This window comes from Dipodomys spectabilis, unplaced genomic scaffold (genome assembly GCF_019054845.1).
Source record: "Dipodomys spectabilis isolate Male_0828 unplaced genomic scaffold, ASM1905484v1 ptg000095l, whole genome shotgun sequence".
Taxonomy (NCBI): Eukaryota; Metazoa; Chordata; class Mammalia; order Rodentia; family Heteromyidae; genus Dipodomys; species Dipodomys spectabilis.
The window spans coordinates 7,959,153-7,986,674 of record NW_024870772.1 but is presented as its reverse complement, the minus strand read 5'-3'; the positions used below and the strand labels follow the sequence as shown (position 1 = coordinate 7,986,674).

The following is a 27,522-nucleotide window of genomic DNA, read 5'->3' as shown; positions in this document are numbered from 1 at the left end:
GATTGATAAGAAATGTACTCATTACCTTGCCCATGTAATTGTAACCCCTCTATATGGTATTTTCAAAATAAAGAGATAAATGTACTTTAATAAAACTAGAAACAATCCTGTTAAGTGAAGAATCTAAAAAATATATTTGTAAAAACCTATGTAGCATAATGTGTATCTGCATTTATAATGTATGTGCAGAAGTTTTAAGATAGACTATACCAAATACACATTGAGAAATATGACAAGCATTAATTAAATCATTGTTCTGAATAAAGAAAAAGAAATGTGTGGATATTACATTCTAAGAAAATAAAATCTGTTTGATATTATAGACTTGTACTTTTATCCAAACTTAGGTCTTATAATGGGAGCCAGGAAATAGTTCTAAATTGAGGAGATAATGAATGACTGGAAGTTTGTTACCAGTGTTCATACCTGGAATCCTAATTACTCAGAAGACTGAGATATGAGAATTACAATTTGAATTCAGGTAGGACTCACAGATCATAGAGACTCTTATTGTCACATAAGTACCAAAAGCCAGAAGTGCAAGCATGGTTTAAAGAGTTGACAAGAATGAGCAAAAATGCCATGTTAGAGCTCAAGGCTCTGAGTTTAAGCACAGATACACACATGCACACACACACACACACACACACACACACACACACACAAATCACTGAAACTTTTCCCAAACCTCTGGACATCCTCTTCTTCACATTTGCTCTCTTCACTTGAAAAATTCTCATTTTTCTACCACCAAACAAAATACCACCCCTGGATAATCACTTTGCAAGTTCCTTTAAGTCTTTCATTAACATCATATACAATGTTCCATTGCTCTTATGCTGTACTATATACCCCATGCAGTCAAATGCTGTTGCTAGTGTATTAGAAAGTAATAGTGGACATATAACAGTATATGTTTGGTTTTACTCAATACTAATACCATTGACTCCTGTTATTGTTGGATAGATTGGATAGATTAAGGAGAGAGGGAGGAAGGCAGGAATAAGGAAAGGAAGGAAGGAAGGAAACAAGCAAGGAAGGAAGGAGTGAACGAATGAAGCAAGCAAGCAAGGAAGGAAGCAAGCAAGGAAGGAACTATAAATTTATGAGTCATAGTTTATTCATAAAAGTATTATGTAAATAAAGGAAAGGATAATTTGTTTCAATTTATTGCATTTTAAAAACAAGCACAAAACAAACATACATATATATTACTAAGGATCTAAATATTTTGATATGTGAGGAATCATTTTAAAAATATGTATTCAAGCTTGTAAGTTTATAATATATATAGAGGGTATTTTTGAGTATGTATTTTATACTAAAAAGGGTGTAAAATATATTTTTTATGAAGATTGAGAATGAAAATAAACTGTCCTTGATTGAACTTAGCATTATAATTAAGGTGTCAATCAACTTTAGATTTATGAATTACACCCAAATATTAACACACATTTTAACTACAGATAATGTTTGCTCAATTATTTACTTATTAATTATTCCCATTAAAAGTTGATATGAACTACAGTAGGAACTGAGCACATTTGTTTCTTAAAAATTACACTTATTGCATTAAGAACAGAAAAAAATCAAGTTTAGAGTATGTTATTCATTATATACCTAAACCAGGATTATACACCTATGTGTCATAATATTTGGTTTTACATATCATTTTATATGAAAGTTGCAGATGTTAGTGTTTAGTTCAACTCAAATTATATTTATTTAAATAGTTCATTTCTGCTTTATATAATGAAACATTGAACTCTACTTTGTGCCCTAGGTTAGTGATCTAGGCTCAAGAAACAGTCATAAATCCATTTTAATGAGGAGATTATGTAGAACATTAAAACTATTATCTTTAATAAGATTATGAATGTAAAACATGACATATAGTAATAGTATAATGTATTTTAATTTTCTTCCCACACATTGCTTTTATTCACCATATGACATAGTTTTCAGTCGCTTAAATATTTCCATCAAAATATTTGCTCAATAGATAATTTCATGAAACCAAATGAGAGTTTTTATCTCTATGGTTTTCTGAACCCAGAAAAAACTTGTGTTATAAATGTAAGTCAAAGGTTAAAAGTATTTCCCACATCAAACTGATTTTCTCAATTTTGCTATGGAGATTGATAGTACTGGCCCACCCTGGGATCTTAATCAACCATCTGCACCTATGAATTTCACACTCAAGATAACTGCCACATTTCCAAGGTCTGGCAGCTAAAATTCACAGTGAATAAGAAAAAAAAAATCTTTCCACCACTCTCCCTAACTTATGAAGTTAAGATTTCTATCAGACATTGATTTTTCAGATTTCACCCCTACAAAGCAAACCTTATCGCAAAAATTCATACATTTGAACCCTGTGCTATTTTGTACAATTTTTTTAGCTCAAGAATCAAAAACAGTGACAGTGAACAGTTACTCATATTGAGATGCTGTCTTGTGTGAATTCTAATAACTATGAGAGATTTTCCTACTGACTGAAGAATGTAGATATTAAAGGCTCTTGTCTGTATTCCATTTTGTTTCACAGAGTAAGGGAAATAACAATAAAGTTCATAGATCAAATATACTTAGTGAGGTGATATACACTTTAGAGTTAGAAAATATTCAGGGGTGTATTTTTATTTTCTTTTTTTCCCCTTTTTTCATCTATTTTAACTACTATAAGGCACAAACTTTTTTCCCAATGCCATGATATGTCAGAAAGAGAAAACTTCAACATGACAGCTTAAATCCCATGCCTTATATCAAGCCTAATTTAGGAGAGTGATACAAATATGAACTATTTACTTTGACATTTGCTTGGAAATGCATGTTCTATGTAATTTGAAGGTAAAATCATTGTATTACTGTAAGTTCAGAAACCTTAGGATCTAATTCTTGTGCTGTCAATAGCTAACATTCTAACCTACTGATGTAGATACTCTATCTCGACTGGGACTATGTCTTCTTCAACATGAAGATAAAATAATCTCTACACTCCTGACAATCAATGAATCTATAAGGACTTGTTTATTTGCACTTAGACAGTGACACAGCATAGTTTGATAATTATGCATTAAAGGAACACATGTAGTTATGGCTACTTTTCACACACATGGATTGTTATTTGAATTAAAAAATATATAAATAACCTGTCTCTGTTTCCCCATCTTTAAAATGAAAATAATAATCATCTATGAAATATGATTGTTGCCAGAAATAAGAGTAAATTTCAACAATCATGAAAATGCATTCTTTTCAACAGATCTAACAGCAAGAAGCATACTAAAGAAATTATATGCACAGCACAATTTACTGACCACATTTCACTTAATGGTATATAAAATTGTTCAAAATATTACATTAGAAGGATTAACATAATGCAAATGAAATGCTGAGAATGGGATTTGGGACAAGGTATCTCCCCAGCTGATATAAATGTGTTTCTATTTGTACATATTAATTGTAGCTTATTTAGGAGTGATAGGTTAAGAACAATGCATTAATGGTTATTAATATATTGCTAGTCTCATTAGTGTTGGCTTTATTTTGTATCTAATGTCAAAATATAAATTTAATATTCTAATTTAGATAATTATCACTAATTGAGTTTGAGTATTACTTGAATACAACAGATACATAAAGTTAAATTTTATCTTTGTTGAGATTATTTTCTCTCTTACTTTGTGCAAGATAACTTAAAAGGGAAATATAAATAAAAAACAAATAAATAATATATGCATTTCCTGGAGAATATATGTATGTATATATAATCATATATGTACATATGATCTGGTGAGGAGAATCTTACATTTACTGTAAAGATAGTATTAATAGAAATGCATGAATATATAAACACACATTTTCAGTCTACCTATATATCATTCATTTTTCAAGAAGATAGAAAATAAGACAATTAGTAAAGTTTTGATATTATTGTTAACAAGCAGATATCATTTGTTAAAATATTGATTTTTTCCATTTCACAAAAACAGAGTATAAGTGACACTTTGGAAATGCATACATAAAAATAATATGAGGCACTGGTGGTTTATACCTGTAATCCTAGCTACTCAAGAGACTGAGACGTGAGTTAGAGAAATTCCTGATTACCTTTCTCCAACTAACCACCAAAATTCTGGAAATGAACCTGTGGCTCAAGTGGTAGAGCATTAGCCTTGAGCAGAATAGCTCAGGGACAGTTAGCCTTCCTTGACCAGTAGAAAAAGAAAAATGCAAACTTTTGGATGAAATCATTTTTTTAGAGTAATCATTTTTATTGTGAGTCAAAATATTCATGGAAATAATTTCAAGTGGATTTAAAATAAACAGGCTAATAAGTATTCCCCTTTAGTTCATATTAAGTAAGATTGTCTCATATAGTCTACTAAAAGAAAAGAAAATATATGGTATGAAAAAATAATATGCATAATCCTTAGCATTTTAGTAGATATGACTCTGCTAAAAGCTTTTAATTTCAAAAGAAAGTCACTTTATACTTTTTCTTAAACAACCAAGAATTTTTCATGCAATATCTTATTTTGAGTAATAACGGGGCCCTTAACCAAAAAAGAGATGATTATCATTTTGTTTTGTTCTGAATGTTCTCTCTACTTTAAAGTCCTAGAATGAATGGACCAAAAAAGAGATCAGTATATATTTTGCAAGAGTTAACATAGCATATTTAAAATCATGGAGATAATTTGAACAGTTCCAGGCTACAGTTGTCTCTATAAAGACGTGGCATACCTCATAATGGCTTTCTTCATTCTCCTGAATGTGGAAACCCGCAGAGCTGGGACATTTCTGAGGAGTGACAGGAATATTGTCACTTTTGCTGTGTGAGTTACACTGAAAGAGATTACCAAATAATTGTGACAAACTACCCCACATTCATTTAAAGTGTCTATTGAGAGACAAATCTCTTTGCTATGATCCCAGTAAAAGAATGTCAGTGAGCAAATAAAGACTTAACTTCATAGATAACATGCATTAATTTCAAGCCACTAACTAAGCAAAAATAAAAATTCTTGGGATAAACAAATGGCCAAATGTTTTGGAATTAAAATGATGGTATACAATATTAATAAATTTAGGTTTGTCTTTCTTAAAAGCAATGTATTACATTTATGACATATGAGTTAAAGTTTATATGCTGCTGTTTTTATGGTAGGTTCTTCCAAACAGTTGCCATAGATGATACATATAATATCTGTCATACCTATTAAAATTATCTCCACATACAGGAATCTTTTATTGCAAAGGATACACTTCTAAACAGATTTCTGGGAATATCACCTATACCCTTTCTAACACATGAGTTCTTTCCACAATGGAGCCTTTAAAATAATTAAAGCTCCATTTAGTTTTCCTGCCCTTCTTTCGTTCCTTCCTTTTTTTTTTCTTTTTTTTTTTGAGGTAGAGGATTTTGAACTCAGGGCCTATACAAGTACTCTCTGAGACAAACCTAGTCCTTGCCTCAAATTTTGTTGTCCAAGATTGGCCAGGACTGAGATTCTTCCGCCTCCCACAGCTAGAATTACAGGCATGGATAATTATACTTAGGTTTCCATTGTCCTTGCAAATATTTTTTGCAAACAAGTTGAGTAAATTAATTCACTTGGAAATGAAAAGGATTTCCAGAAGTTATGAGAAGAGGGTATAAATTGTCTTCTGTGAAACTATTCAAGTGATTGATTTCCATACTCCACTTACAATTATTTTATGTGAAAGTAAGTAAGTCATGTTCACTTTTTGTTTCTTACCTTATTTTTCTCCTCAATATCTTTTTTTTTTTTTTTTGGCAGTCCTGGGGCCTGAACTCTGGGCTTGGGCTCTGTCCCTCAGCTCTTCAGCTCAAGGCCAGAGCTCTACTACTTGAGCCATAGCACACTTTCAGCTTTTTCTGCTTATGTGGTGCTGAGCTATCAAATCCAGGGCTTCATGCATGCAAGGCAATAACTCTACCATTGAGCCACCATCCCAGCCCTCAATATCTTCTTAGAAATTACAATAATTAATATTTATAAATAATGCTACTTGACCACTTCTTAAACATAATAGTATATTTTCTAACTTTCTGCTTTCATAAAAAGTTACAATAGGGATCTTAAGCATGTCCAGCATTGATTTATGTCCATTTTACTTCATAAACCTACACTATATACATCAATTTTTTTCTGACCAGGGAACATTTTTTTCCCTTAAACTATTATGTCATATTTTCTGTTCAATAATGAAATGCAACATTTCCCATTTCAAAAAAGAATCTGTTAGTAATTTACTGTCAAGAGATTTTTAAAACAAATGATTGTTAGAGCTTGTCCACCAACGATTCATTCCAAGATAAACATTGTATATATTTAGGTATTTTTAAAAGACTGATAATACATTTTGAAGGTATCATTTATCTCAATTATTATGCAGCAAGAGCATAAACCAAAACCAAAATACCCATTTTATAAACTTTTTAGTATGGAAATGTTAGTTCAATAATAATAATAACTACTATTATTATTATTACTACTACTATCAATTTCTTCATACAAACAATTTTATTTCAATTTTGATTAATAAATTGCTATTGGCTCTGTATGAAATTTATCAAATATGACTGACCCTTAACTTTTATCTGCAATTTAAGTCACTTTGATACATGTTTTTCAAAATGTGCTTTCATGGTATTAATTGTTTGCATGTGTCTAAGTTTGTTTGAAAAAAAACTTCATCCTTAACTATAAACTTTTTTTTCTTGTTCTGCTATTTCTCCACAGCAGCATTCTTGGGTTTATTTTGCTTTTTAAATTAGATCTTAAAACACTTATTTTCACCTGTGATGGATTTAGACAGTTTAATCACTCAATCCCTGTCCTTAGCTTCTACTCATATCAATTCATGCTGATGAATGTTTTTTAAACATCTCGTGTATTATGCATTTTTTTCTCCAAAGAGACATTTCCTTAATTTCTGTGGACCAGCAGTTGTTTTTTCCAGGACTGTATATTAAAATCACCTGGGGGAACTTTTTGAAATGCCACTGACTGAGCTCTTCTTCACACCAGTTAAATTAGATCTCAGACACACAGACACACAGACACACACACTTACACACACACACACACACACACACATTTTTGAAATATTCGTGGAATTCTAATGTCCAGTCAGCATTAAGAATGAAAGTTTCTTGTCCAGTACCTAGAAAAGTATAATGAATATTGGACTCATTTCTTTTTCAGTCCGATATCTTGCACTCTCAATATTTGTTCTTCCTTTTTAGTTTAACATGTCATGACTTTAGTGTTGTTTCCTTTTTACCCTTTGAATAAAATGTCACTGAGCCTAGATAAAAACTTGTATCTGGCTGGGTGCTGATGGCTCATGCCTGTAAACCTAGCTACTTAGGAGGCTGAGACATGAGGATCAAATCCAGCCCAGGCAGGGAAGTCCAGGGACTTATCTTCAATTAACCACCAGAAAACCAGAAGTGGCACTGTGGCTCAAGTGGTAGAGCACTAGCCTTGAGCTGAACAGCACAAGGACCGCACTCCAGAGCAGAGTTCAAGCCCCACAACTGACAAAAACAACAGAAACAAACAAACAAACAAACAAAAACCCTTATATTTGTATTATTCTTCACACTCTCTCTCTCACACACTTCTATGTATTATCATGAGCTTCTTCTGCAGGTGGGTAGGAAATAAAATCCTCGAACAGATGGGGAAGACAGAGGTTCAGAAATATTCAGTATCATTTGCCCAAGATTTGCTTAGTGAAAGCACTCATAAATGACAATTCTTAGGTGAATTTTACTCTACAACATTTCTTTTAGTAGTTTTACCCATTTTCCCATTTATTCACCTCTGCAGTTCAGTTATTGGTTTACTTGTTCATTCATGTGATAATCGTTTTTTTGTTGAGTGCTTTTTGTGTCATGATTTCATTGGATTGTCAAGCTATGGGGTTTAATATCTGTAATACTCTGACACACCAATAAAACTATGCAGACGTAAAGAACCACTATATGATGTTAAAAAACACTACACAAAAATATATGTACCTACAGCTAAGAGCCGAAGAAAGAATGACTAGTTAGACTTCTGGTCTGACCCATAGCCAGAGTTGTGAAAGATGGACTGAGGAGAATTGTTTTTACTTAGTATTACACATTACAAGGCTTAAAGTTCTGAATTCACATGAGCTATCAGTAGCTTGATGGTAGTTCAAACATGAGGTATGCAAGGACTGATTTGAATATTGAATTGTTAGTGAGTTAAACTTAGAACCAATGATTAGATGTGACAGACCAGGACTTAATTCTATAACTTTATTGGATGACTGCTCAGAACATATTCTTTACTAACAGTGAGAGTATCAGTGGTGAGCCTTAAGCATCTTTCTTTCTCTTTTAGCAACCCCCCGCAAAGGAAACATATAATATGAGCAAAATTAGTTCATTTGCAATATGGTTATGATACATAGGTAAGCCCTGACACTCTAATAAGAACTCACCCACAAGCCTCTCTGTCTAGGTCTGATGCAATTTGTAGAACAGTTTATGGGCAGAAGGAAGAAGTCGAACCTCGTTACTTTCTCACATTTAATTCTTTTTGAATGCTATGATACAGCATGCCTCTGAAAATTACAAATCTATGACTGAGATCCAGTAAGGGAATCATTAGCCATAAGCAATACTTTGAGCTCAAATATTATAAATAGCAAAATCTTCAAAGAAAACAATTCTTAAGGGAAAGTAATGCAATCAGTGTAAATTTTGCCAACTAAGTTTTTGCCCCAGAGAGAGACAAAGTCTGAAACAGATTTATTTTTAAAATCTCAAGACTTATCCCACCAAAACAGTTTAATATTTGACAAATTTAACATAGATGACTATATAAGAGCTATGGTTAATATGTATCTGAGAAATCAAATTTAACATTATAAGATACTTATTTAAATTAAAAAATGAGACATGTAGGGTTCAAAAACAACAACCATATTATATGGAAATCCCTGTAACTACATCTGTTTTCTCTAAACTCCATTTTATGTTTTCCATTACTTGTGATTGACAGCTTGTATTTTAATAGGGGGACAACACAAACACCCATTGTGCTGCCTAAGAAAATGGTTATTCACTACCTATAGAAATTCCTTTTCTAACCTGCCACATACTCAATGTCTTTAGTTCTCTCATTTTGACACTAATTCTTAAGAAAGCACTTCATAGCCATGATATCAAGAAGAAGAAAAAAATTCAACTGTAGCTAATAACAAAGGCTTTATGAAAAATAATCACAGAAATAATACCCAGCTACCTACGTGGCTAAAATGAGGGTTCTTTACATCTCCACCCAACTCTCCTTGAGCAGGAATGTGCACTATTATTAGACTCCTCCTTCTACCTTCTTACAAAACCTAAGTTGTTTGCTAAAGAAAATCAGCGGAGCTGTTATAGAATTCTTGCTATCATTATAAAGGTATAGCCTTGTATTTTGCTGCAACACATTTCATTAAATACCAGTGTTATTTGTTACAAACACTCAGTAAATATGTTATTCTAATCCACTTTATATAAACTTAAGATTCCTTTTTGCGAAGAGCTGTATGTTTTAAAGTTTTGATGTAAATACTTTGAACTTTACTAAGAAATTTGCATTTATAAAAATAAATCTAGCTGGGAGCTGGTGGCTCATGCTTATAATCTTAGCTAATAAGGAGGATGAAATCTGAGGATCACAGTTCAAAGCCAGCTCGGGCAGGAAAGTCCATGAGACTCTTATCTCCAATAAACCACTAGAAAACCAGAAGTGGCAGAAGTGGAGCTGTGGTTCAAGTGGTAGAGTGCTCACATTGAGTTGAAGAGTGCAGGGACAGCGCCCAAGTCCAGAGTTCAAGCCACATGACTGACAAAAAAAATAAATAAATATAAAAACTATACAAGAATTGTTAATATTTTATGTTACAAAATTCTCTTTCCATTTTTTGCTGGTTAACTGAAGGAAAAAAGTCTCCTATTATTTTATTTTAATTTTTACTGTTTTGTAGTTTTAAATTGAGACAGGAAAATCTCTAAATATTAGTACATTTTATTTTACTGATGTGTGTATAAAGGTAAGTATTTCCTTTCTGGTTATATTTTCTGAGTTTTTAAACACCTGGTCATGAATTAAACCATTGAAAAATAATCACTAGCTTTGCTTTGGCTTCTAACTCCCTGGGCAGAAACGTATTTGAAGTTCTCATTTGTCTCCATTAAACCAGTTCTTTACGAAAACTATCATTCCCAAGACCTACAGTGTGCATCATGAATGCTATTACCAAAAGTAAAGCAGATTGATCCTATAAATTGTAAAGACACATTAGGATCATTAACCACAGCAGTGAGTTCTGTCATCAAAGTTGGTCCCTGCCACTAGACTCTTCCTTGTTTGTGGTAGGAAATACTTTCACCACAATATTATGGAGACTAAGGCATGTTTTATATTTTAATTTATCCACTGCATGTAGGAACAAATTAAGTTCTGTTCAACTTCTGCAAACTGTCAGATTTCCCGCAAAAATGTATATTTTGCACAATTCACATTTTGTGTTTCCCTAGAAAAACAGGAAACTATGCCTGTGGTGTGCATAGTACTATCAGACCCCACTCATAACTCCTCCCACATCTTCTTGGTAATACCTCTACCAATTTTCTCATACTTTATATTATAAATTATTTTATCAGTAAAATGACACTCCCCTTTAAAAAATTATGAAGCCTACTGGTAGTTCCTAGTCTGGGTTCTCCTTAGGATGATATCCTTAGCTGGCACCTGTGGCTCACACCTGTAATCCAGGCTACTCAGGAGACTGAGATCTGAAGATGGAGGTTCAAAGCCAGCCCAGGCAGAAAAATCCGTGAGACTCTTATCTCCAATAAACCACTGGAAAACCGGAAGTGGCACTGTGGCTCAAGCAGTAGAGCACTCTCCTTGAGCTGAAGAGTTCAGGGACTGGGCCCAGGCCCAGAGTTCAAGCCCCATGACTGACCAAAAAAAAAAAAAAAAGATAGTATCTTTTCTCCACTGTAATAACAAGTCATTTTATTCCTAATCCTCGTTTGCAGAGACTACGCAGATAGAGTGAGTCACTGCAGCTCAACAAGCAATGAAGTTGACAATTGAAAGCAAGATTTAGGAGAAATCAAAGGAGGATTTCAGAGTATTTTGACAGAGTCATTAATTAGACCAGTTGGCTTTCATCAATTATAATTCTCTCTGATCAAGTAAAATGAACAAATAGTGTATAATTTGCATTGTGCACTTTGTTATAGCAGGTGAGTTGCTTTTAAACCATGAACATTCAATTTCCATTATAGTGCGAACAATGGACTGAAGCATTCCAAAACAGCTAAGACACAAGGAATACTTTATGCAGAGGAATAGAGTTTTAACACATCAAAATAAGATTGGATTGAGGGGGTAAAAATATGATAATATGAAATTAAAATGTTAAATTCTGAACAAGTTTAATAAGTGGTTTTAACTGGAGTGGTTTAAGAAACATTTTTTAACTGTTCAGAAAGTGTGTGTTATATATTATTCCAAGGGTAATGGTCTTCATCAAAAGCTAACTGATTTTTAACCCCAAAATTCTAACAATTGAATAAAATGCATAGGCTTAAAGTATCATAAATAAGAAATAGCTTTCTTTCAATGTGTTACCAGAATTTTAGGAAAATGTTTTATCATAAATATTTTGGTTAGTCTAAAGTTTCAGCAAATCTGTATGCTCCATTTTCATTAAAAAAATCTGATTTTCCTGTTTTTAACCTGCAAAATGTCCTGGGGTTTTTGCTCAGCTCTAGTACTCTATTACTTGAGCCACATTGTCACTTCTAGCTTTTTCTGTTTATGTGGTTCTGAGAAATCAAACCCAGAGCTTCATTCATACTCGGCAAGCATTCTACCACTAAGCCACATTCCCATTCCCTTCTTGTGGGAATATTGGCAAAAGCAGAAATTGTCATAGATGGAGATAGAGATAAAGACAGCAATAAATTTCAAAAATCTGCAGCCATCCAACTTTTGAGCCTAAGTACATTACAGTGAATTTTGCTATATTTTCTAACGCAGTATTGAATAAAAATAGAAGTCAAAGGAACATTTATTGTATTTGTGTAGAATTTGTAATTCAATTATGAATTATATTACTCACCAGGTTCTCTCTTAAGTGTGCAGCAATGTATCTATGTGAACAGAAGATTAAGTGTGCCAAAAGTGCTAAAGTAGAGATGCATGAGTGTTAGATGTAAAAGAGTAAATAGAATTTTGACTTTTAAAAAAGGAGTAAGCATATATAATAAGCCAACATTGAACTATAAATTCTTTCACAAGCAAATACAATTAGTTTCAGCAACTTGCTAATTAATGCAGATAAACTGAATTCAATTTTAGGTCATTATTCACCTCAGAAGAACAGTGAAGAATCACCTTTATTAGGAATAAAAATCATAGATTCTTCAATGAAAAATATGACAATTAAAAAATGATTAATGGATATCATATTTGTTTAGGCAATTACTTTCTCATAGATGTTATATTCATAAACAGAAATAAAATTTCCTCTGCAAGAATAGTTAAAATACTAGTGTCCTATACCTCACAATCCACTGCTATCCTGAACAAGTGCATTATTACCTGGAAGTGAAGCCATTTCAGAAGACTATAAAATGGTTACATATTACTTTGCTTGAGCAAACCTCTATTAATGGAAGCTGGTTTTGCACATAGAAACTCAATTTTGCATTTTAAATAAAAGGGTGTAACTAATGTAGGATGTTGAAACTTCCCAGATATTTTAAAGACAGGTAATTTCCAAAGAAGAAAATACTATACATTTTTAGTATCAAGATTAATTGCTACTCTATTCAAGACAACTATTGGCAGATGACTTATTAACTTTTATTATTTATTGTTAAAAAGTGTCTGAGACTATTTCCATTAAAAAAGTTAAGCTGAATTTATACTGAAGACAATATACAAAATAAAATATCTAAGGAAATGTACTTAATATTCCAAACATGAATGGAGAGGTCCCATTTTAAAAGTGCTCACATAATTTTTTATTATTTTTTGTAATTTTGTTGTCTGATGTACAGAGAGGTTACAGTTACCTAAGTAAGGTAATGACTACATTTCTTGCCTAACTTGTTACCCCTTCCCTCATGTTTCTTCCTTTTTCCCTCCCCCCTCAAGTTATACAGATCATTTTCAACATATTGTCTTGTGAATATCACATAAGTTCGCCCTTTGTCCTTTGTCTTTCAATTTGGTATTTCCTTTCCTTTTCCTAATTCAGATAAGCATATATAAAAAGCCCAGGTTACCAAAATCAAATACAGTGACAACAGGGGATAAACCATAGGGGTGGTGTGGGGGTGGGGGAGCAGGAACACAAAAGAAAAAAAAATCCCAGAGCACATTGAGAACAACAGCAACAACAAAGAACAAACAAAGGAACTCTTGTGTCCATGTCTTGGAGTTTATTTCGCTTAGTATCATTTTATATGGACATATGTACACAACTATTGAGCTTGTAATTTGAGAGCAAAATTTTGTCTTCATGTTACTAAATTGAATTAAAGTATTTGAAGAATTCAGGTGCAGGTGGCTTAAACCTGTAATCCTAGCTACTGAGGCTGAAGCCAGCCAATACAGGAAATAGACTCTTATCTCCAATAAACAACTCAGTAAAAGGAGGAAGTAGTGGTGTAGCTAAAGTTGTAAAATGCCAGTCTTTTTTTTTTAAGTTAGGATATATACACACACACACATGTATATATATATATATATATATATATATATATATATATATATATATATTATTGTAAAAATACTGTCCAGAGGGGTGACAGTTACATGAGCAAGATGATAATGCATACATTTCCTATTGAGCATTGTTGCCTCCTCTTTTGTTTTGCCCCTACCATCCCTTCCCTCCCACCTCCACAACTAATCCAACACCCCCAACCCCCTCCCCCCAGTTGTAAAGTTCGTATCCAACATAGTGTCTTTTACATCTCATCTTTACAATGGGTCAACCTGTATTCTTTTTTAAGCATTTTGTTTTTCCCTTCCCCTCCCCAAATTAGAGAAGTGTATATACAAGATGCAGGGCAACAGACATCAAATACAGTGAAAACAGGGGTTATACCGTGGGGGAGGAACATACAAAGAAAGAAACAAACAAACAAAAAAACATGTAGCATTATAAATATGTTAGAAACAATAGCAACACAATAAAAAGCTATTTGTGTTCTATCCTGGGGTTCATTTTGCTTAACATCATGTTATATGGTCATATGTACATAGCTTTTGAACTTTTCTGCTTGTCCTACACATGTACTAGTTATTGGAAATAAGGGAAACCATGGGACCTATGTTTCTATGGGCCTGGCTTACTTCACATAATATAATTTTTTCCAAGTCTTTGCAATTCCTAACAAATGGGGTGATGCCATTCTTTCTGATGGAGGCATAGAATTGTTATTGTATGTGTGTGTGTGTGTGTGTGTGTGTGTGTGTGTGTGTGTGTGTGTGTGTGTGTCACATTTTCTTGATCTGTTCATCTACTGAGGGGCATCGGGGTTGGTTCCTATCTTAGCTATGGTAAATAATGCTGCAATAAACATAGTTGTGATGGTAGCCTTAATATGGCATTGTTTGTGATCCTTTGGGTAAACGTCCAAAAGTGGGATTGCTGGGCCATAGGGCAGGTCTATGTGGAGTCTTTTGAGGAATCTCCATACTGCTTTCCAAAGGGGTTTCCAAAGGGGTTGAACAAGTTTACATTCCCACCAACAAGACAGTTGGCCACATCTCATCAAGCATCTGTTGTTATTAGAATTCTTGATTATAGCCAGTCTAACTGGTGTGAGGTGGAATCTCATTGTTGTTTGGATTTGCATTTCTTTTATGACTAGAAAGGTTGAGCATTTCTTCATGTGTCTATTGGCCATTCTTATATCACCCTGCACCAGAATCAACTACAAATGGATCAAAGACTTCCTGAAAACATTAAAGGAAGAAATAGGAGAAATCATAGGTTTCCTTGGCACAGGCTCAAATTTTCTTAATAAGGACCCAGAAACACAACAAATCAAAGAAAAGTTGGACAAACGGGATTGCATAAAATTGCAGAGCTTCTGCATGGCAAAGGACATAGTTAGCAAGATCAATAGGAAGCCCATGGATTGGAAGAAAATCTTCACTAGCCATACAATGGACAAGGGTCTCATATCTAAAATATACTTGGAACTCAAAAAATTAAATCCCCCAACAACAAATCTTCAAAGAAACAACTGCCCGATAAATAAGTGGGCTAAAGACTTAAAATGCTAGTCTTAAGCACAAAAGGTCTCTGGGACAGAGTCCAGGCCCAGAGTTTCCTTCCCCTCACCCTCCCTAAAAAAGACTTCAAAAAAGAAAACTGATAGGTCACCTTTGCTTATTTCCACAGATGAATTTTATTTTTATTTTCATTTTGGGAATTAAAATAGATAATTCTGCTGGGCTCGGTTGCTCATGCCTCTAATCCTAGCTACTCAGGAGGGCGAGATCTGAGAATGTTGAAAACCAACCTGGCCAGAAAAAGTCCGTGAGACTCTTATGTCCAATAAGCCACCAAAAAAAAAACCGGAAGTGGCACTGTGGCTTAAGTACTATAGTGTTCGCCCCTAGCTGAAGACCGACAGCACCCAGTCCCAGAGTTCAGGCCTCAGGACCGACAAAAACAAATAAATAATAGTAATAATAATAATAATTCTATGCAGTTTCTTGTTTAATTGTAAACATAATGTACGAGAGGTTACAGTTACCTGAGCAAGGTAAGAGTACATTTGCTATCAAGTATTGTTAACCCCTCTTGTGTTTTTCCCCTACAATCCCTTCCCTCTTCACCTCCCCAATTCCTCCCTCCCCACTTCCCGAAGTTGTTTTCATTTTTTTTCCAAATGTGAACTTCATCTTTATATTTATTTATTTATTTATTTGTGTGTGTCTTATATGCCTCATTATTACAATAGGTCAATCTGTATCCTTTTTTTCTGCATTTTGTTATTTCCCTTCGCCTCCCTAAATTAGAAAAATGTATATACAAGATTCAGGGCACCAGAATCAACAGTGACAACAGGGACTATAACATAGGGGGAAGAACATACAAAACACACACACACACACAAAATCACATAGTACATTAAAAACAACAGCAACAAGAAAAAACAAAGCAAATTAAAAAATTCTTGTGTCCCTATCTTGGGGTTCATTTTGCTTAGAATCATCGTATATGGTTATATGTACACAGTTTTTCACCTTTTCTGCTTGCCTGGTAACATTATCTTAGATGTATACAAGAACATGTGATATATATATATATATATGTGTGTGTGTGTGTGTGTGTGTGTGTGTGTGTGTGTGTATGTGTGTGTGTGTGTGTGTACATATATATATGTGGACATATATATGTGTGTGTGTGTACATATATATATGTGCATATATATATATATATATATGTATCTGCCTCCATCAGAAAGAATAACACCGTCCCATTTGTTAGGAGATGGAAAGACTTGGAAAAAATTATATTAAGTGAAGTAAGCCAGTCCCAAATAAACTTAGGTCTCATGGTTTCCCTTATATGCACTGTATGCTAACATTGCCAAACAGTGCCAAAAACAATGTTTTACATTAACTTGTTGGAAAACAATATTAGTTTTTAAAATGTTTTATTATGCATTAAAATGCACATGGAAGTCTAAGATGGAAGTCAATCCAAGGATGTCACGGTGCAAATACAGTAAATATTCTCCTTAGGAAAGCATTTGTGAATTGCATGTATAATACAACACATATACACACACATTCACACATTATGCAATTCTGAATATGTTTTTGATTTAGGAGAATGAATGTATTCGTTTTCTGGAAATTGTTGTAATGTATTAATATCACTATTATTCTCTCGATGGTGATATTTTAATGAAATACTTAAGGTATAAATTATATATTATATAAATACAGAACTTTATACGTTTATATTTGCATTTTTATAAATTTATAAATTTACATTTTACATATTTACTTTAAATTATTCACATAGAATAATGTTTGTATATGCACTATCTATACAAATCGGTCTTTTTTATAGGAAAATATCTCAGAAAAAAATATTTCCCATGAGAATGATATTTGCATCTTAAAATTTTTGTGGTAAAGATAATTTAAAACTTGAACTCAGTAGAAGTAGTTCATTATAATGTGCAAAACTACTGTACAGAAACAAACTTTCTAAATTTTAAGAAATTAGGACGAGAGAGTGATGGAAGGAATGGCACTGATCAAAATTCCTTGTTTCCCTGTATTACTTTGTGATTGGCAATCACTTTGTACAACTACTTACAGATAATAATTATATTTAAAAATATCATCAATCTTGGTTAAATGAAGGTTAGTCCTTAGAAATACAGATATATAACAACCTTCAGTCAAAGAAATCAAGTCATGTAGTCAGAGATAAAATATTAATATTAATATTATATATTAGAAGATAAAGTTTAATATTTAAAATATGGGTTTTAATTTAATTTATACCAAGTGTATGATTATTAAAATATGTGGGAAATATATAACCACCATATGAATTAATTACAATACAAATTGCATTTTTTAATTGCCAAGAAAGTGCTCCTTGGCACTTGACTAATGATCTAGCACTAGCAGCCTCAGGTTCTTATCTATAAATTGGTATAAACTACAGGGTTCCCTTTAATTTTCAGAATCAGAAACAAGTAGTAGCCCATTAGAGTTTTGAGATCTTCATAAAAGGTTTCTTCACCCTTGTATGTTTAGGCTGTGACAAGTCTGATTAGCTATTTCAGTTCTTTTCAATGAAAGAAAAGATTCTGCCAGACTAGTCACAGGGTGTCATCATCTTATGATTTTATTATTTACCATAAACCTAATAGACAACTAATATAAATAGCTAATGCGAGTGACTATAGGTTTCCTTTCTTTATGACAAAAGCGATTTAACTCTAAAATCCAGAATGTTCTGTTTTGACATTTAAAAAAAATCCACAGGACATTTTAAAATAAAATACCATTTTCTCCAATTTATAGAGGAAAGAAGCTGATGGGTTGTATATCAATGTAGAAGCAATTGGGAAAGGTAGCTGGCCTCTTTTAAGACTGAACATGAAAAGAAATATGAAGTCAGAATAAATATGATTCAGATTCCTGACACTGAACTCTGAGTCCCTCTGTGCTTTACTTTCAGGACTCTTATTTCTTTTTTTCTTTTTCTTTTTCTTTTTTTTTTTTTTACTTCTATTAGATGTCTTTTCTTTTTTATTCCCCATTCAAACTGTTATACAGAAATTCTGCTAAGACTTGTAATCCAGCCTTTAAAACTGTGCTTCTCAGCATGGATCTGTAGCAATTTCTCTTTCAGGGATGTCGACATTTGACAGAATCCAGAATATTAAATTTAGAAGGGTTGATAGAGATTTTTTTCTTAATCTATATTATTGATAGGGAAATTAAAGCTCAGAGACTAAAGGTAATAAGAACAGAGACTAATGCATGATGTATTTATTTTCCAAAAATTGCCTGAGGTAAAAATTACCTTCTTAGCTAAATAACTGAAGTAAATGCAAACTCAGACATATTCTTTATCCCATATTTTTAATTATAGTTTACAAACTTTAATAGGACCTCTAAATGTCTTGGAAGAAGCTAAAAAAGAAGACATATTAATGGAGTGGATTTAGAGCTGCTGGCTTATTCACTACAGCTTGCTATTCAATTTAATGATGGCAGGGATCACTCTAACAGGACCTTCAAGTGTATCTTAATAAACCATCTGCTTCATTCAACCTCTAAATTCTCTTATAAACAACATTTTTCTTCCATTCCACTTGAAGTATCCCATAACTTTGAATCTGTGAAGTCCTGGATAAATCTCATTCTAAAATATCACCTAAAAGGCAGGGGGAGGGATGGGTTTGAGACACTCACAAATGCTTGGGAAAAAAATGCTTTTGAGTATAACTAAGAATTGAGGGTTACATGTTGCAAATGTAGTTGTAATTTTTCCCCTATGATTTACATTTTTTTAAGTTAGTGGGTGATTATGTAAAAGGCTGGTATAAATTTTACTTACTTGTACTTTGTGATTTTAAACTAAATGACTTTGTACACATCATCTCAAAAACACAGAACATTGTTTCCATTCTTATTCCCTGGTGAGCTCTCTAAAGCATGAAGGAGTATATAAATTTGCTCCTACAGTCTTATTAAAATATATAGCTAACTACAGCAAGAGAAGCTTTGCTAAGAAGAACCCTTTCCCTCCCCCCACACACTTAATTAAGTGCACATTCAGCAAATATTTAAAAACTTAAACAAGCTGTAGAAAGTATACCTAAAAGATAACAAAACTTTATTGTCTACTACTCAGTAAATTGAATCTACTTGCAGATAAAATTTCCCTTCAAGTAGAATAGGTACCGACTTTCTTTGTGTGTTGAATTCCAACTAATAAAAATGCACTTCCCTTGCTGACAGCTTTATCCAATTATTTGATAGTTTATGTAGATGTCAATTTAGATAGTACAACTTTTTCTCTATTTATTTTTTTATGTAGAAGCAAGCATACACTGGAAAATGAACTGCCATGAAAACAGGCCTTTGGGGAAGAGTTTATGTAACAGCAAGGCTCAATTTTACACACACACACACACACACACACACACACACACACACACACACACCCCACACACACACACATATAGTGGATGCATGATTTAAGGGCCAAAATAGTCCTTTCAATGTTTCCCATTTTTTGAAACATCTGGACAATTCATTATATTCTAAAAAAATCTTTTATATTGTGAATATTATTTGAGTAATAGTCATTAATAAAATATTTGAGTACCATAATCAGAAACACTAATCACAATATTGATGAAAATTCAAATACCTCAAGAATGCTGTGATCAAATAAATGTGTTGACATTCTGATTGTTTTTATGATAGTCGTTGTGAGGCAGTATGAAGTAAGTTTATGAAAAAGAAGTAGTAAATACTCGGAGTGACAGTACAAACAGCAAGTATATAAGACAGAAAGTTCCTTTTTAATTCCATTTAAAGGTATGACAAATAAGTTTCTTTTAATAAAATCCCCAAAATTTCTTTCATTTTATTATATGATATATTGTGCATTTAATGGATCATGTTTTATTTAATCTTATGTAAATGGTCAACAATAAAAGACAAATTCACAGATCTCTCTAATATGTCAAAATACCCTTGAGTCATTCCTAGGTACAGAGCTCATTCTCTTTAGTTCTCTCCCCCATACAGAATTACTACCTTATAGAAGTTGTTTGCCCAAGAGGTCCAGGTAGACAAACTGGGATGAGTAGCATCATATGCTATAAATTATATATAGCTATGGAAAAAGATGAATGGTTGAGCAGCTCCTTCATATTGCTTTTGTGGAAATGTCAATTAAAATTGAAAAAGGAAAGTTTCAGTTGGCAATTGAATGAAAATGGTATTGAAGATAAGGTGTGCACAAAGATGTAAAAATAACCCAGAAACAGCCAAGGGCCAAAGTAGATGATATAATATAATAAAAGTAAGCAGTGGGTTCCAGAAAACTTTATAGATCCATCAATCTATCTTTATTTCTATCTTTCTATCTATCTATCTATCTATCTATCTGTCTGTCTGTCTGTCTGTCTGTCTGTCTGTCTGTCTGTCTGTCTGTCTATAGGCAGAGAGAATGAATAAGGTCTGAATCTTGCTTAAAGTCTCTGGAGGGAAAGGGTAACAAGGTGGACAAGAAATATACTTATTACCTTACTTATGTAAACCCTGTGTACATTCCAAGCCTATATGTAGCTGGCATACATTTTTGTTTCTTGTAACACTGAATATTTTAATTATAAAATTATAAAATACATATTATTGAAATTGTCTTTCTCTTCAAATGGTTATAGTTTTAGAACTCTTTGTCCTAGGAGTTATTCCCTTGCCACAAGCACTTTATTGTTCTTCTTTAGAAAGTAAGGACAAGGGAAAAATAAAGGAAAACAGATTCATATTCAATGTTACTAACAAAATGAAAATAGATATCTTAATTTGTCATTTTAATTGCTAAAATCACTAGTAATAACTTTCAAATATTGAAAAATTAAGCATAGGTGTAAAAGAAAGATAAAATAAAATTGCCTAGTCTTTCTTTCTAGCCATGCTAACAGAACTCAAATCTCCCTATAAATCAGATGTATGTGTCGTGAATTAATGACATAAATTCTTCAGCTCTCAAACAAAAGATTTAAGCTATGTTATTGTTATTGTAGAGGTGATGTACAGAGGGGTTCCAGTTACATAAATCAGATAATGGGTACATTTGCTTTGGAACATCTCTTTGTTTTCCTTCAGAATTTCCCTGCCAGCCTCCCTTACAAGTTGTAAAATTCATTTGCAACATAGTGTCTAGTGAAAGGGCCAATGTAAGAGGATGGTTATAGATTCCAGTAAAAATGCCTTTACCTGTACATTTAGATTCTAGTAAAAATGCCTTTACCTGTACTGAACCATATTAAATATTATGCCGTATTTTAGTGGACAAATTACTTCTGGGAACCAATCACTCATTTTCCTCCACAATATAATTCTGTTACTCATTGTTCTATATCTCTGTCACTTGACTATCATATATGTGTATGTATGTATGTGTGTGTGTGTGTATAAAGTTCTATTATAAGTACCCTAGATCTTGCTACTTTACTAGCCTACATTCTTCATTAACTTATATTCTTTCAATTTATATTTTATTTTATATATGAATCTCCTCTGAGGTAATTCATACAACCACATACTTTTGATACTACACACACACACACACACACACACACACACACACATTTTTCAAGAAGCCTCAAAGTCACTGTCTAAAGTCCAAACTATTAGTTCAGAATTCCCTGTCAGCCTCCTTTTAATTAACATACATAATTCTTTTAACATTCATCTATTAGAAAATTATTTGAATCTTTGCATCTATTTTCTGTTTAGTGATTCTGTTGTCATTCACAACTTCTGGCAGGTGTTCAATTCCTAAAATATTTCAAATAAATTTAACAATCAAATTCTGCTGTTGGGCCCCACATTTCATAACCATACATAAACCTATGCTGATTTATTGTGGGACAATTAACTAATGGAGTTTTTTGTTTTTGTTGTTTCTTTTTGTCCATCAAGGGGCTTGAACTCTGGACTTGGGCACTATCCCTGAACTTTTCAGCTCAAGGAGAGCACTCTACCACTTGAGCCACAGATCCACTTCCAGTATTCTGGTGCTTTATTGGACATAAGAGTCTCACAGACTTTTTTTTGCCAGGGATGGCTTTGAACCTTGATCCTCAGATCTCAGCCTTCTGAGTAGCTAGGATTACAGGTGTAAGCCACCGATGCCCGGCTATGGAGATAGCTTAGTTAGGTAGCTTACATGGAAAAATACAACAAAAGCAACCACCATATCCATTGTAAAACGGTGAAGAAGGATATAAAATGTAAATTCCAATCTGCCTATGGATAGCTCCTCCTCTAGAATGACACACATTTTTCAAGATAAGACAATTGAGTCATAGGTTTTCATGTTCTTATACCTCTTGAACACACCTATGCAACTAGAACAATATCCCTGAATAACTTAAAGAGCCTTAAACTACAGTGACAAGAATCAATATTGGCACATCATTATTCAAAAGGATTTTGTTTGATATCTAAGCATTTATTTGGGAAGACTTGACTTAATGACCTCACATATTTTAAGATAACTAGCTTCTAACTTAGTCAAGAATGATAGGAACACATGGTGGTTTTCTCCCTTTCATTTTCAAATAAGACCGCAAGACAAAATAAAAGAAGAAATCACAATATGGATTTGTTTTCCAGGTAAATACATACAAAATGATCGGCATTTCAAGTGTCAACAATCCTCTGTACCATTAACAGAACTTTTTGAAAATTGCCCAGCCATAGAATTAATCCCTTGAAAAAGAGAGACTCAATTTACAATGTATTTTGCATGTCCCTAAACAAGTCTTGAATGATGAATTTCACTCTCTGACTAAGGTAGTTTACCTCAGCACATAATTTCTTGTATTAACAACTTTCCCCCTAAGAGTGAATGACCTTTTATAAATAAAATTCCTCCACTCAATCAAAAAAATAAAGCCTGTAACCATCTCACAATTCATCATCTTTTTTATAGGCAATTGAACAAGCAAAAACAAGAACAAATCCCCAGCCTCCAACCTATGTAATGTAAAATTATTCAGACTTCTGCACTTATGTAACATGGTTATATTGAAAATTACGTAGCATTTTGTGTTCCAAATCAATTCTATTGAGTGAATTCAGGTTTCCAAAGAGCCTAAATTTTCATAGCAAAGAAAAAAATGTATCTCCTTTGCAAAAATCAAAGGCATCCTAAAACAATAACCTGCTGAATGTTTGCACATTTTCAATCAGTCTTTCAAAAATGCCACTTCATATGAATGCCTCTGAAATTATGGGGATGCCAGATTATAGGGTTATTCTTGGAATATGCAAAGCTAACATTTACATGAAACTGTCTTAGAGTGAAGTTCAGAATTCAGTATGAAGGATTTTTTTGAGTGAGGATGATGGGTGCTTGTAGAATTTTACTATGCATGAAAGCATCTAAAATATATTCTTAATAAATTGACATAAATTATCAGTCCCTTCAAAAAAATCCGCCAGAAAAATATAATCTGAGAGAAGAGAGCAGTGCTAGAGAATCTTCTGACAAACCAGAAAAATAAAACAATCAGAAATTCCCAAAGTGAGTGAATAAGGAATATTGAATGACATTAGAAAATTCAATGTTCTGAAGTACCTTTAACTATAGTAGCTAGAAGCTGAGGTTATATTTACATATGAAGACAAGGTATTTTTTTTCAACAAAGATCAACCAGACAGATTCAGAGTATCTCTTTGTAAAAGACAGGTAACTCCATCACTTTGGGCATAGTTTGTTCCTGTATTAGGTTGAAGAAACCAGTTTAAAGAGCTATAGTCATTGCATTATCCTCTTACATTAGGCAAGCAATATTTATTTCACCCAGAACATATAATCAGGACCAATTAAATGAGAAATCTTCTTAGGTCTAAAATTTGTCACATTAATACACACATATGAATATGTGCTTTACAAAAACTAGGAACAAACAATACAGAAGAATTAGAGACACTAATCATTCAAAATATCACAGCTCAGAGATCATATTTTTTTTTGCTTTTTTGCTTTAGTTTTTCTTGGGATGTAATGTGAGTGCTTCTTATAATGTATTCGAAGGGGGCGAGGATGAGGGACAGACTTAGCCAAACTGGTGGACAAATCTGCAAAATCATACTGAGAATCACAAAAGTGCTACTATAAAACTGTACTCAAAGGCATTTTAGTCATCAGTATCAGGTTAGCTAATTGGTTTGTAGGACAGCTAAAGTAAGTTATCATGTGAAAAAAACTCCTGAAAAAAACAGAAAGTTCTTTGCAAACTTTGTACATTACAAACTTCCAATGACCAAGATTACACACAACTTGGACTAACTTTTCTTAAATATCTCATATCAATATTGATTTTCCTTTCTAGAGAGAAATTGTCATCCTTTCAAGTTATGGTACTCAAGAATATACCCTTAGTTGAAACTGACAGTAAATTTGGTGATACATTAATTAAATAATACACAAACTACATATAATGAAACATACTTTGGTAAAATTGCCAATGTCTCACAAAAATATTTGCCAACACGTGTGATATAATAGAGATGTAATACATAGACTTTTCATGTAGCTATAAATGCTAAAGATCATGTTTGGAAATGCTTTTCAGAGACTTAATATATCTTCCTCAACACAAGAAAAAAATACCCTGTCTTTGTTTTGTGTAGTCTTTTCTTCCCCAAACTTGTAAGAAAGGAGAAAAATGTATACTTGAGTCACTTCTCAATGAATAAGAAGAGTGCTTGTAAGACATTTTCTATCCTTAATTTTTATAATTCTGCAGATGATGTGTAAAAGGAAGATAATAGGATAAATTAATACAACAATTCACGCAGAAATAATTTCCTCATGTTTATATGCTCTTTGGGCTTTTGACTTGAATAACTTTGTCAATAGACCAAAAAAAAAGCCTATGTCTCATGTGTGGAAAGTTCTGAATGTAATTGTCTCTCAATGATGTGAAGATTTATAATGCAATCTGTCCTTACTGCTATTATCAGAAACAATGCTAATTTGCTACTTTGTATTAGTTGAATAACTTAGTCCTATTCAATTGTCTCTTCCTTCCATTTTTCTTTGTAAAGGAATATGTGCCCTTCAAGTTAATGCTTCTGTTGTTGTTGATCACAGGGCTTGAACTCTGGGCCTAGGTGCCATCCCTAAGGTCTTCAAGATTAGTCCTCTACCACTCTGAGCTACAAGGGCTTTTCTGATTTTCTGCTGGTAAATTGGAGCTAAGAATCTCATAGGGACTTTTCAACCAGGGCTGGCTTTGATCCTTAATTCTCAGCTCTCAGCCTCCTGAGTAGCTAGTTTTATAGGCATGAGCCACCAGTGATCCGCAGTTAATGCTTTTTTATAATTAAAAAATAGTATATTCTTGCTTAGAAACCAACCAATAAAATTAATTAAAAATATGTTATTTTACATATTTTATATTTCATATACATTTAGTTGTATTTTATTGCTAGACCATGAAAAAGTTAAGAATATTTTGCTTAAACCAAAAATTGAGAATTATGTAAAGCATAAATAAACCATTTCATAATGAAAAAAATAAAACAGAAAAAACTTTTATTTACTGCATAAGTGAATATGTATATTAATTATGTGTATATAAATATGTTATCTATTATTTATTTATCATTTGTCTGTCTGTTAATTTAGTCATTCATTTGAGAAATTAAACCAGCAACTCAAATGCTCCATGGGTTATGGATTGAATAACTTTGTTGATGGAAATATAATCCCACTGTCTTATGCTTGGAAAGTTCTGAATGCAATTGCCTGTCAATGATATAGATGATTACATCTGCCTATAAGTATGATAATAGTTAATAACTTTTGAGTAGATAATCTAAAATTGTACATATACTATCTGAACATGAGTAAATGCATAACTTCTACAATCTGAAGAAATGGTAGATTATTAAAAATTCACAGAATTTATAAATGCATAATATAGTTAAATGATTGGTAAAATCAAGTTGGTTAAAAACCCACAAATATACTTTATGGTATTATTATAAGGCCAAAATGATGACAGGTATTCAATGCTGTTACTATTTTAGTAAAGAAGTTACAGACATTCCCTGTAAATGTTATTCATTTGATACTTAATTATGGTATATAAGATATGAACAAGGTTTAATAAAACTATTTATGTGAAAATTTTAAAGACACATTGTCTTTCTGCATTATCAGTTTCCTGGAGTGAGACTCCATTATGAACATGTGCTCAAAGGCAGCCACTTCAGGGAAGACAAGAAAAAAAAAGTGATGCTATAAAAATTCCACCTACTGTGCAATCGTAGTTGACACTCTTAAGATTTGTTTTGTCCTTAGAATACTTCATTTTCACCTCTTCATCTCTTTATTCAGTAACATTTTACAACAAGTATAATTTTATAAATTCTAGGAATACCAATGAGTTAGAATTCAATCTTGGTCACCTATGCATAGGTAGACAAGTAGAATTCTATTTCTTATAGTTAAGGACATGGTTTAAAACTCCTCTTGTAATTTGTAAACCACTATTCTCATCATCACCAAATCAATTTCTTAGCGTTACATTCGGAGATATATTTCCTCTCAAAGAGCCTTCAAATACAGAAAGACAAAGAGCTAGATTGATGAAGGAAAAAATAAATCCAGGTAGTAGTGCTTCAAATAATATAAAATGTTAAAAGTGTTCTCTCTACTTTGTTATTTCTGTAAATGTATTCTACATGCTTCCTGTGAAAAGAAATATAAAGATATAGAGTGTTTGCATTCTGAATATATTCACAACCAATTCCAATGTAATAGAGAAAGTTTAGACACTTGGGAAAAAGCATGTATGTGCAGGTATTTTAAATATTAAAAACATAGTATTGATCAGAGAATAATTAGACTTTAATGCTGGATTGTATAGTATTACTAAAATATTATTTCAGTCTATAGATTTGGATTACTAGAAGCATTACCCACAGGGGAACTGACAAGCCAGAATGTAGAACATAAGCCTTTGTTTATTTAATTTTCTGTTGGTCATGCAGATTTCACTCAGGGACTGAGCTATGTTCCTGAGATTTTGTGCTTAGCACTAGTGGTCTACCACTTTAGCCATAGCTCTGCTTCTGGTTTTCTGGGGGTAAAGTGGAGATAAGAGTCTTGCAAACG

General features: G+C 32.7%; 1 protein-coding gene across 4 annotated transcripts in view; it reads right to left on the bottom strand.

Moving 5' to 3' along the window:
* The window catches only part of Pcdh9 (protocadherin 9), an 886,374-nt gene that overhangs the window by 555,716 nt on the left and 303,136 nt on the right, over positions 1-27,522 (bottom strand). For 2 of the 4 annotated variants that reach the window (XM_042685825.1, XM_042685823.1), the window contains exon 3: positions 4,750-4,851. The exons of the other annotated variants lie outside the window; for them this stretch is intronic. In XM_042685825.1, coding sequence (XP_042541759.1) covers positions 4,750-4,851 — 102 coding nt within the window. The remainder of the gene's footprint in view (positions 1-4,749; positions 4,852-27,522) is intronic. 4 annotated transcript variants of the gene reach the window in all.